Here is a 13351-nt window from a genome sequence, read left to right on the forward strand (position 1 = left end):
AGGTATTGGCTCCCGTGCTCCCACATCCGCAACCGCATCTACATCCGCAAGTGCATCTGCATCAGCTTCCGCATTCGTAGGTTGTGTTGGAGAGGGTTCTTCTAGGCCTCCTTTTCATCCTAGTGCTAGTGCTCATGTGAGTGCTAGTGGTAGTCGGTCTCATACTGAGACAGAGTCCAACACCAACCTATTGCAGCCTAGAGTGCGGAAAAACAGAATGGATAGTTACTTTGTGCCCCGCACTACTCCTGGCTCCCAACCCACGCTTGAGGGCATGGGTTTGAACAAGGAGATTCATGATGCTGCCAAAAAAAAGATTTGCAAATTCTGGTACTTTTGCAACATTCCATTTATTGCAGCCAGGTAATTGATTCTTTTTTCTTTGTTATCTTCAAAGTTAAAGTTAAAAGTAAAAGTAAAACTTTAATTATATCTACTTGTTTTATGATTTTAGTTTTTGACATCTAAATTTCTAATCAATATCATTATCTATTTGTGACAGGACTCCTTATTGGCAGAACATGATAGATGCAGTTACCATTTGTGGTTCGGGGTTTAAAGCCCCAACTGAGGCTGAGTTGAGTGGATACCTCCTGGAGGAAATGGTTGAGAATATGAGGCATAAGCTTGAGGACAACTGAAAGGAGTGGATCGAAAAGGGTTGCACCATCATGACTGATGGTTGGACAGATAGGAGGGGAAGAACACTCCTCAATTTTCTTGTATCCTGTGGAGGTGATTGATCATTCTACTTTCCTACATACATAATTTTGAATCGTGATTGACTATTTCAAATTTTGATTTGTTGATTGCTAATAGTAATTATAATTCGTTGTTTTGTTACTTGTAGGATATACCATGTTCCTCAAATCCATTGATGCTTCTGCTCATGTAAAAAACGCCACATACTTATGTGAGGTTATTGAGGAAGTTATAGCAGAGGTGGGGGAAGAACATGTGGTGCAAGTGGTGACGGATAATGCAGCAAGTTATGTTGCTGCAGGTAAACTTTTAACTTTTTAAGTTTTGAAAATAAATTTATTTGAATTTTGAACTTTTTCTAATTCTAACTTAGAATTTCTAAGTTTCCTAAGTTCTAACATGTTTGAAATTTGAATTTCTAATTATCTTAAAATTGTTCTAGGCAAACTTTTGATGGAGAGGCACCCCACCATATTTTGGTCCCCTTGTGCAGCACACTGCCTTGACCTCATGTTGGAGGAAATTGGCAAACTTGAGTGGGTCAAGTCGTGTGGAAAGGGTAAAAAACATATGCAAGTTTATTTATAATCATTCATTTGTCCTTAGCACAATGAGGAAGTACACAGGAGACAAAGAGTTAGCTCGTCCAGGGATCACGAGGTTTGCCTCGAATTTCATCACCTTGCAGTCCTTGTTGACATCAAGGGATGATTTGAGGAGCATGTTTGTTGGGCGGGAGTGGATTTCATCTTCCTATGCTACGGCCACTGCAGGGATAGATGTGGTGGATTGCATATTTGATGATGATGGTTTTTGGAAACCTGCTAGAGAAATCCTTAAGGTAATTTTATTACAATTTAACATTTAATATTTTACAGTTTACTATGCTAATTGTTTAATGATTTAGTTTTACCTTAAGTTATATTATTGAATTATTCTATGTTTAAGTTTTGACTCAAATTTTTGTTTTACTTTATATGTAGGCCACTGAGTCCCTTGTATCTCTCCTACGAACTGCTGATGGGGAGAAGCCCTCTATGGGCTACATATATGAGGGCATGGATAGGGCCAAGGAGGCCATTAGAGTTTAGTATGCAGGAGTGCAGGAGAAGTATGCCCCTATTTGGGACATCATTGATAGGAGATGGCAGAATCAGCTCCACAGACCCATCCATGCAACAGCTTACTTTTTGAATTCGGCATTTCGTTTCCGTCCTGACTTCAAGGCGGAAGAGGTTCTCACCGGATTATATACAGTGATCCAGAGGTTGAGTACTGATGAGGATAGCAATGCTGCAATTATTGAGCTTGATAAGTTCAATAATAAAGAAGGGCCACTTTTCTCTAGCAGGGTAGCCATAGATGCTCGGGAAACAATACAGCCAGGTAAAAATTAAATAATATATTCAATGTTCATGAATCTAGATTCTAAACTTAAAGTTGATTATGTAATTTTAGAGTTAACTTGTAATTTGTAATTTGTAAATGAGACTAATTATTTTTATTTTCCCTTATTTCAGATAGATGGTGGCAAATGTTTGGGGCCACAACCCCAAAACTTCAAAAAATTGCCATTCGTATTCTAAGTCAGCCAAGCAACGCTTCTGGATGTGAGCGCAGTTGGTCCATGTTCGAGCACATCCACTCGAAGAGGAGAAACAGGTTGACAGTGCAGAGGTTGAATGATCTTGTCTTCGTTCATTACAACCTCCGTCTTAGGATCAGACAGATTTTGGGCACCGACTCCTCTCCGATCATTCTGGAGGAGATTGATCCAGAATCAGAGTGGCTCATAGAGGTTGTAGATCCAGTCTTCACTGAGGAAGACCGTGCATGGATTGACCAGGTGGATATAGAGGCTAAGGTAGCTAGAGCACGTTCTTCAGGCATTGGTAGACGCACACGTGCACGCACAGACACAGGCCCTAGTGACGTTCGTGAGCCCATCTTATATGCGGGAGATATGGCTCGACAGTCCTCTAGGACCTACATTAGACGCCTTGCTACTAGGCAGACTGGATACTCAGAGGCTGAGGCTAAGGCTGTAGCCGAGCTTGAAGATGATGTTGAGCATGATGATGACTATGAGCCTGAGGCTTGAGCTGGAGCCTTGTTTTTATATTTTGTTTACAGATATTGATACTGAATCATTGATAGACATATGTTTCAAACTTTCATGGATCTTCATCTTAGATTCTTACATACATTTATGATTTGATGTCTTATGGATCATCTTACATACATTCTATGATTTAAATCATTATGATCATTTGATTTCTATTTATTTCAGCTAGCCTACAATTTACATTTTAGATAACATAGTTACGTATGTGATGGATTTTATGTTCCATGTTTATGTATGTTAAGTTTTAACTTCTATTTGATGATGTTTTAGTGTGCTTAAGTTATATTCAATAAAGGGTGCATGAAATAAATTTTAAATTGTTAAAATCTTTAAATTTAAAGGGTTTTTTCAAATTTGCCGATTCATCGCCGATTCATTGCCGATTCACGATTTGATTCGGCCTTGCCGATTTCGATCCGATTCCGATTCACGTTTCTTTGGTTAAAACATTCAAAATGGAGTGGAGTGAAAAAAGCATGGCCAAGTTGTCAAATGGCTGAAATATTCTATCAACATCAAATTGTCCCATACATTGTCAAGTATGATGTAAGTTTCCATATTACTTTAAAGAATATAATCTCTGATAGTATTGCCCACATTCAAGTTGAAGCACCTTGAAAATCATTACATTCTTTGATTTTCTTTTTTTTAAAATCCAAGTTTCAACTCAAAAAGGAATATCAGAATATAACTCCTAGAATTTCCATCATGGTGAGTTGTGGCAATTTATGTTGATGTGAGTTTTGTTCCACTACTACATGTAGAATCAAATATTTCATGTTTCAAGGAGAAACACCAAACACTCAATTCTCTCTTGATATAAGGTCATCTCTCATGCTAAGCTTGCAAAGTAAGATCATAAAATGACTTCAAGGTTCCATCTTAAACATGGACTTCACTCAGTTTTATGATGTGATATGTTGGTTATGACAAAGGTACTTACACTATTCATTCAATGGAAATTAACTCTTGCACTTCAATAGATTTGGCTCTACAATGTGCAATAAAAATATAAGTTCCAACTTCCCAATTTTCCACTTCAACCCAAACTTAACTTCTAACTTCTATTTCTACTCCTACTTCTACTACAAATGCAAGGAATCATGGATGACTTCGACTCTACTAGGTTTAATCTCACCAGCAGCTCCACCCACCTAGTGCAAGCTTCTAAGGAATATATAAATAATTTTCACATCAATATCATATCTCCAATCCCATCATTTGGATTCAAACCAAAGGTTAAACATCAATTGAAGTAAGTGTTTTCATCAACTTACCACGCAAGGAACCCTTACCACTGGCAAGAGGTTAGTGGCCCGGATTTGTTCAAGTCAAACAAGTAAACATCCACAATGACTTTTAGCTAACTAAACTAATACAACATGAAAATAAATCTACTCCAAGTGAAAGATTGATGCAACACTCCAAACCAATAACAATTAATTCACCATGAAGAATCAATAATGAATTATAAATTACTTTGACAAGTATTATAGCAACAACTTCATCAAGTCTCTCCCTTAGCTATCCTACTCTACTCGAGCTCTCTAATTTCACCTCCTAAACTAATTTCCTAAGCTCATGTCTTCCAATCTCTAAAACCAATCCCCTACAAATGAGAAGACCTTAGCCTTTTATAGTAGTTCCATTACAATGAAGGGCCAAGATCGATTCAAGATCAAGTGTTGAGTTTTCTTCCCACAACCCTTAATAGGGTTTGCCAAATTTACAACCAATTACATGAAGGCATCAATTCATGGGCCAATTAAAAAATTACAATAATTTTGGTAGCCAATGAGAAAATGGGACACTTGGCAGAATTTGCTTGAATGTGCTTAAAAGCGAAATTTTCTAATTGGAGGAGACAAACAATTGCCACCTCATCATCCTTATCCCGTGCTTGGAGTCTTGGCTTGTAGAGTATCCCCAACATTTGTGATTTTCTCCATCCTTCAAAATTTCCTCATGGAATCGACTTGAATCAGTTGCATATTTGTCAACCATGGACTTGATCTTTCTTAATTCTCCTTGAACATGTCCTCATGTACTTGGCTCCTTTGTGCTTTCTTGAATTTACTCTTGATTACAACATGAGTTTGCAAGTTGATACCTTGAACATGAATCCATCCTTCTCACTTGAGTTCTCGGGCTTGAGTTGTCTCCTTGCAGTATCCACTTGATCATCTCCTTGCCCTCTAGCATCTCCTTCTCGTTGGTGTGACGATGGAGAGTATATGTACCAACAATGCTCTGATTTTTAAGAATGAATTTTCAGCTCTTCTCCCTCTTGAATTTACCTTGCAAAACAAAGGAGAAAAATATTAAACTTGTGAAAAAATATGGAAATAAAATCACATTAATAATACACAAAATTCATCCCAACTTAAAACCAACCATTTTGCAAGGTAGGGGTAAATTTTAATCTCTTTACAATCCAAAACCATTTATTATTATTATTTTATTTTTTCCTAATTTTCAGCCCTTCTCCCACTTGAATTTACCTTGCAAAACAAAGGAGAAAAACATTAAACTTGTGGAAAAAATATGGAAATAAAATCACATTAATAATACACAAAATTCATCCCAACTTAAAACCAACCATTTTGCAAGGTAGGGGAAAATTTTAATCTCATCACAATCCAAAACCATTTATTATTATTATTTTATTTCTTTTCTAATTTTCATTACTTCCTCTCTCCTCAATTTTTTTTTTTTTTGGAGAGATAGAATGGTTTTGGCAATTAACAAAGGATGATCGTTGGCTGGGGTAATTTTTGAAGATGCGAAATTTCACTTCAGTGGAAAATTCTGAAGTTGTGAAATCTCCACTGGAGTGGAAAATTCCAATGTTGCAAAATTTCCACTTGGGGGGGGATCTTGAAAAATTATAAATTTCTTTCCCTCATTGTTCTAATATAGCAATGCTTAAGTTACTACCAAATAAAGGCATGAGCCTTGAGATTTTCAGGAGAAGAGATGGGGCAAATTTCGAAGTTGCAAAATTTCAGCTGAATTTGGTGTTCTTAAAATTTCCTCGTTCCAACATTCTTTCACAATTCCTTTCTCTACTCTTGATCACGATGTTGCCTTCATGCCATAAACCAATTTCCTAATGCCTTAGAGGATGGCAAAGTTGGGAGACATTTGGAAGATAAATTTGCACTAGTGGAAAATTCCGAAGTTGCAAAGTTTCCACGGTAGTGGAAAATTCCAAAGTTTTGAAATTTTCACTAGATATGGCTTTCTCACAAACTTCATCCTATTTCTCGAAGTGCAAACCCTTTCTCTCTGAGGCTAATATTTTTCTCCTCTTGAACTTTAGGCTATGAAAATTTCTCGAAGTGGTACCAAAGTGCTTACACATACCCGAGATCAAAACTTGCTCAAACTCACTCTGGACTTGGAGACTTGAAAATGTTGCCAATTAAAAGCATCTAAGACAGCTACTCCTACTCTCTAAAGAAAAAGAGGGGGTCCCCATTTGCAATGGGGCGATAGTGTGAAAACCACATGACACCACCCTTTGAAAGAGCACAACCTTTCATAACTTTTCCCTTTTGAAGGAGTCACTTCCTTATTTTCTTCCCATTCTTTTATATTCTGTGAACTCTTTCTTAATTGACATCCTCTATTCTACTTCCTTCCTCCATATCCCCTTTCAAATGAGCTCTTCTCACCTTTATATCTCATGTTTGAGGGAGTCACAAGTTACATGTAATGTCCCCAATTTAGCAGGTTCCATGAGCCAGGATTAGCCATCTCATCACCCCGACCCTTGTGAGTTAACAGTTGGATTTGAGGGTCTTAGCTATAGAATTGTTATCTTTAGCAAGTCAAATTGTGGCCAGTTACTATTTTTGGCAGGGCAGATTTTGGCTCAGTGTTGACATTCAATCATCTGCCCAAGATGCGATAATTTATTAGGGGAATCATATTTATTGCATAAGTAATGAAGGCTTATTAAAAAATACACTTTATAATGTTGAAGCACTTTATGTTATAAAGTGATGTTATGAAATTGAAGCCTCTTTAGTGAAAGGTGTATGGATGAAGCTAATTATCACAACTGCTATTATAAATACGATTCTCATTATGAGAATTGCATCCTTGAATATTTGACTTCTTCTTGATAATCTAGCTAAGGGTTTTGGAGTTTTGAGAATTATTCTGTGATTGCTTTGCAAATTGTTGCTAAGGTAAAACAATTTGCCATTTCTCCTTACTGTTTCTAGTGTGCCTAGGGAGAGTTTGTTGCTGAAGTTTATAGAATGAATTTGTGAGGGAATTGGAGACATTATTGAAGCCTGCGTTCAATAGCAGGAGGTCTATTTGGGATTACACAGGCTGCCATTCAGCTAATTGTTTTGAAAATGTTCCTGCATACATTGTGACCCTGCGCCTTGTTTACATAGCCTGCGATCATTTCCAGACATCTGCATTGATCATTTGGGGCTGACAAATACATTCACCAAGCCTGCAATTTATTTTTAGGCCTCATGGCTGATATACAGGCCCTGCATTTGACTCATTTCATACTGCGGCTACCCACACTTGACCTGCGATCACATATCAGGTCTGCTCATTGACTTTTTCAGACCTGTGGATTGTATTGTAAGTCTGCGGTTCACATTTTAAGGGCCACTCATCATTTGATATCTCTGTAAACTGTGGTTTGCCCTGGGAAAGCTACAGGCCCATGCCTATCTGATATAAGTCATTTTCCAGGTTCTTCTATACATGAAATTCACTTATGTATTTGCATTGTGTAATCATCATAAGTAATTGTTAGAATTGCAATAAAAATAAAGGTGACCAGCTGGGTATAAAATATTTCTCTTTACAGCATTGCATTTATTGATTGTTTCAAATTCTCAAAAATATATTAAAAAAGCATATATCTAAAAAGCTCAAAACAAAATCAGAAAAAAACACAAAATACAAAAACATTTATTATTTCCATTCCAAATCAGTTTGAGACAATTCAGGGTCTTTACATTACAACTCTTCATTTCATGCAATTCAACAATCCATTAACTTTAATTAATCTTTTTATTATATTATATTGCATTTTTATTCTATTCTATTTTAAATTTTATTATCATTCTTTACTAATGACCCCTATTTCAACAAGGGGACATTACATGAAGTTTTATGGGCAAAAACAGGAGTTATTAGTTGGCCAAGTCTTCTGAAGAAAGAGCTCCATCTTGAGAAGATAAAGAGTTGCAGTTTTATGTGCCTAGCATTCCTTTCTAGATATGGTTCGTGTTTCATAGAATAATATTCATTGTATAGGACTCCTGTTTTTCTGTAATGGATAGGTATCATTTACTCTACTCTTCCATGATTTAAAAATTACTTATCTTTGTTGCCTAAGCCAAAATTCTAAAATGAAGGCATGGATGAGTAGTTTGGTGTGACAAATTTTGGAGATGTAGTTGACCTGCTTATTTTCTGAGTTAGGAGAGCTTGCGGCTACATTGAATGTGTAGATCGGATCATGCTATTTGAGATTTGATTATTCGAATTAGTTAATGGAACATCTCAAAGTATTCTGTCAACTCTCTTGTTTCTTATTGTCTTTCTATTGATTTCCATTTCATTTTCAGTCCGACATATGTTACATTTTTAATATGTAACAGTACCTGTGATTAGGCTTAAGACACTGTTAATGCTTCCAGTCAAAGATATTAATCCTTAGAATCAATGAAAATGCCTTGCCATAACTACTTCAGAGTGGCATGTACTGTTTTTTCTAGTTATTACAGCTATTTTAAGATCACAACCTAACTCTTTGTTTAATTTACCATAAATGTGGTAGTCGTCCTTGAAATTCATGGAGAGCAATATCTAATAGAGACAACAATTATCTGTATATCTACTCCTAATGTTCTAATTCTTTCTTCTAAATTGACATGAATGGCCATAATTTTAAAACAAAAGTAGACCCCAACAATGATATAAAGTACAACCACAGAAAATAAATTTTAAAAATGAAATAATCAAAATCAATATCGTTAGATCACTAAATGTTTACATTTATTGATACTAGAGATATAGCATCAAAAGCAATGTTGGTGAATGGTGAGAAAGCTTACTTTCCTTGAGTAAGTCGAAGATCTACAACATACTTTTGTCCACCAGCATGAACTGCTTTGATGGGTTCAGTCCAGTTACCTCTAAAATCTCCAACCAGTTGTACTTCTTCTCCCTGGCACATTCAACAACACATTATTATATGTATGCCATTACATAGTGCTAAAAGCAATCTTTTAAGTTCATATTATCATACTATCCACTGCCACTCACTACTGCATTACTAGACAAACAATATTCACATTAAAGCCTACTCATTTTAACATTAAATAAATAACCTAAGTTACCATATTCGGTCGGTTACCATTGAATTCAAAAGTCAATTCAGCTCAAATTTGAATTCAGTTCAAAGTCGGTTACAAATCGTTATTTCCCTATATAATTTGCTGGAAATTGGGTTAAAGGGACTCTGGACGATGTTTTGAACATCTGCAGCGAATTTTGACTGGTCAAAGTGCACCCAGAATGAATTTCGTGCAATTTGGGCAAATTTCAAATGAATTTTGGGGACCAAGGGAAGTGATGTGAATAGAGTTTTAACTTATCGTGCATACATGTGAAACGCAAAAGAATGGTTATCGCACATGTAAGAGTATTACATGAGTCCCTGCCCATGAGCCTTTGAACCAATGGTCAATGAACATTTGTGTTCCACTGAAGTCAAACTTACTTCATGCTGTCAACATGATCCCTGCCTTTAATTTTACATAAAGATTATTGTCGCTATTTCTTTTAAGAGTCATTGTCCATAGATATTCTCTCAAAAGTTTATCGGTACATATTGTTAAGCAAACTTGATAGTTTTTTGGAGACGGCATGTTATAAAGTTTATACAATCTAATATTTTTCTTTACTTCAGATGTTCGACATGTTCACACCTATACTCCAATGCAATCATTCAAATCATATTTTTCTTTAGTTAATTGTGAACTTCAAAATATCTCATGAGTTTTCTCATTAGTCCCTCATAAGATCATAAGGTACGTGTTCTTTACATGTCTTTTGTTCATACTCCTATAATTCTGCCTTATCTCTGAACAAAATTGTTAGCCATTTTTGAACGAATTAGAATATAGTTAGACTATTTTTTATTTTGCAATAAGTATCTATATAACTATAATTATAACTATAACTATAACTATAACTATATAATCTAGGGTAAACTTTAAGAAAGCTGCCTCCAAAAAAAGATATAAAATATTGGTGAATCTTTCATTATTTTGAAAAAAAAAAAATTATTTGTATCGTTGAATCTCTCAATTTTTTATTCTTAAGATGATTAATATTGGCGATTATTTTTGAATCATAATTTTTTTGTATAAAATATTGACGAATCTCAATAATAATAGGAAGTTTATTAATCACCATGGAATATTACAAATCAAAATTGAACATTTTTTTACCTCGTGGAATATTATGAGGATCGTTACATATACTTTAAATCAATAGTGAAGACTAAGTATTGGTGATATATCCCTAAAGTAACTAATAATTATGATAATTATTGGTCAATTCAATTTAATTTCTCCACTAATATATTATATTTAGGTGACTCAAATCTAATCATGTAACAAATATTGTGGCAAATATTTGAGTTTAAATTTTTCAATAAAATAAATTATTGAGCGATTTTAGATATTCTAGAACTAAATTTTATAAAACTATGGTGATTTAGGTTGTATCAAATCTTAAATTATTAGCCAAATTACTAACCAAAAAATTATAAAATTAGCCAATTTACAAATATTAGCCACTAAAAAATACCCTGATATAATCTTGTACATACAAGTCCAAAATGAACCCGAACCCAACCCCAAAAAAATTTGGACGAATGTCAAACCCGCATACAAACCAGAATCCGAATTGGCAACTTAGTAAATAACCCTTTTGAAATGGAAGGGCAGCAGATTAGTTGGATATAGAGATTAAAATTTGGCGGGTTGTACAGAAGACCAAAAGTCCACTTCTAGTTATAAATTTAGCTTTGGTTTTTATTTATGTATCATTTTCTACAATAGAGGCTGAGTACAAAGCTGCCACCTTTACAACTTGCTAGGAGTATATTTGATGAGATTATTAGAGGATGTGCAATGAAAAACAAAATGGAGTTGTTATATTGCATTTTGAATCTTGGTAATTAGAGTACATTACAAATGACTATGAATCCGATGTTTCACAGTAGCACTCAGTATATTCAAACACATCATCACCATATCAAAGACTTGATCCAACGACAACTAAATGAGATTGTATACTAATCTACAAAGAATCAATAGGTCATCTACTCATGGAACCCATAGCTTGTGCTTGTTTTTAGAAAATTCAATATTTGTTTTGATTTCTTCCAAATATTAATAAAGGGGGAGAATGAAAGAACAATGAACATTTTTGTGTAGTTACTGCTTTAGTTATAGTTACCATTGGTTTATCCAATTTGAAACTCAATTGGATACATGAAACTCCTTCGCCATTAGGAAAACATCATTTGTGTGTCAAAATCATATTTAAGTTAGAAATAGTTGTTTTTTGGCCAAGTCACATTATCGTGAAAAAATAAAAATGTTAACTTGCCGAATGTTGGTAATTTGCCCATCAGATTGATACTTTATTATTGATTGTTAATTAATAAATTTAACTAATATTATTGTTAAGAATATTATAAAAAATTTATTGTCATCAATATTATTTGTTGTTTGGTTTTCAGTTTTTAAAATAGTTACTAATAAGAGATTATCTTTAAATTATAATTGATGTTTAAAATATAAAGATCCAAAAAAAGACAGTTTCCAAAGGTTGGGATCAGCCTTTTCACGAGACTTCAAGGTTTTATATATTGAGAAAATCACAAAAGGAAAAAAACAGGTCAGCGATCAAGTAAAAATCAGAAAAAGGCAAAGACAAGAAACATAAGGCAGCAGTATTCAAGGAAAAGAAATGACCAAAAATAAGAAGTTGAAAGCAGTGCCCGATCAACATGAGAAACTTTGCAAAAAAGAGCAGAAGATCAGAAGCCAAAACAGGGCGTAAATGAACTTTGTGATCTTAAAAGAAATTGTAATTTGAGTAAGGAAAGTGCACACTTTGTCTTAACATTTGACAAATTTAATAACTTCACTACACATTGTAAAATGGTGTTGATCCAGGTGCAGCATTTTTAAGATTTTGCTCTCTTTCAAGAACTACAGACAACTCATATAAGTTGCACCAAGTGAAGGGTGAAAGAGAGGCACCATTTACCAAGGGGCTTGAAATTGAAAGTGACGAATATGTCTTTTAAGGCACAGAAGAGTGACAGATTTTTTTTGAAAGAACGCCCAAGCTCATTTCAGAAAACATGACTGATAAAAGAGTGCCTGAGTCTGAAACGGCAGTCATGTAGGGGTCTATGTGGCAGAAGTATGCTTGATTGTAATAATTGGACACAGAAGAGCTTGGTGCTACAAGGCTTAGGTTTCAGTGTATATATAGTTGCAGCATTAAATAGTAATCAAGAAAAAGATCTTAAGATATTCCATGGCGATTTTACTGATGAAAAGCAAGCTATGGATACGGTTAGAAGAAAAGGAATAGCATATGGAATTGATTGCACTACTAGAACTTGCAGTCATTTCACTGAATGAGTTTAACCACATATTAAAACAAGATGGCAGCAAGCATATTCTGAATGCTGACAAAATGAACCTAAGAGTTGGTACAAGGTTAGACGTAGTTCCATGGTCACTGCAGACTGTGAACATTTTCCAAAGAATGCTTCATAACAACAATATTAGCAACAAGATTCAGTCATAATAGTGAGGTTTAATCAACAAGATAGTCATATTTGTATGACTTATAAATGCAAAATTCTTTCCTGACATTCACATCAGCAGCATATTCATTATTCGTACCTATCTTTTATTGTATGTCTGCCAGTGAAAGAATTATCACAAAAGATAGCATCCAATTTGAGCAGTTGACAGCACCTAAATTCAATATTGTTGTTGAATTTGTTGTGCCACAATTTGAGGTTTTCACAACCATAAAGCTTTATCGCACAGTATGATCTGAATCAACAATGGGGGTTATAGATTCCAAAATGCACAAATGTAAATAACAGCTGGCATCAAAGTGTGGCATTACACATTCTTCATGAATGATCAATAATGGTCTGAATGTTGCCGTATGCCTATCAGGTCATCTATAAGTTTCAATAAAAGATTCAAAGAGTTTTGATTGGTCTTTGGCTGAGTAATTATGTTTCGAGTATGGCTCTTATCATCAAATACTCATAATTATATCATTTAAGCAAGTTCATTAAGTGCAGCTGATTATACTTCGAAGGGTTTTAGACTCACCAAGGCTGAGCTATTTTTACAATTTGTTTGAAGCATCTATGATGATCAGAACAATGGATTTCCCATGAGAGCTTCCCCAGAATCTTGTTGAACA

At 34.8% G+C, this 13351-nt stretch overlaps 2 protein-coding genes across 2 annotated transcripts in view; one reads left to right on the forward strand and one right to left on the reverse strand.

Moving 5' to 3' along the window:
• LOC149569100 (phosphoglucan phosphatase LSF1, chloroplastic) overlaps nucleotides 1-13351 on the reverse strand; it is a 254862-nt gene that overhangs the window by 66961 nt on the left and 174550 nt on the right. Inside the window, exon 8 of the mRNA XM_089821883.1 lies at nucleotides 8926-9038. Coding sequence (XP_089678009.1) covers nucleotides 8926-9038 — 113 coding nt within the window. The remainder of the gene's footprint in view (nucleotides 1-8925; nucleotides 9039-13351) is intronic.
• On the forward strand, nucleotides 381-1484 carry LOC149569102 (uncharacterized). The gene is made up of 3 exons (XM_089817694.1): nucleotides 381-735; nucleotides 851-1003; nucleotides 1145-1484. The coding sequence occupies exons 1-3, from the start codon at nucleotides 672-674 to the stop codon at nucleotides 1288-1290; spliced, it is 363 nt and encodes a 120-aa protein (XP_089673820.1). The 5' UTR covers nucleotides 381-671; the 3' UTR covers nucleotides 1291-1484.

The sequence above is a fragment of the Cupressus sempervirens genome, chromosome 3 (assembly GCF_028749045.1).
Source record: "Cupressus sempervirens isolate cs-2001-9-10 chromosome 3, ASM2874904v1, whole genome shotgun sequence".
NCBI classification, from domain to species: Eukaryota; Viridiplantae; Streptophyta; class Pinopsida; order Cupressales; family Cupressaceae; genus Cupressus; species Cupressus sempervirens.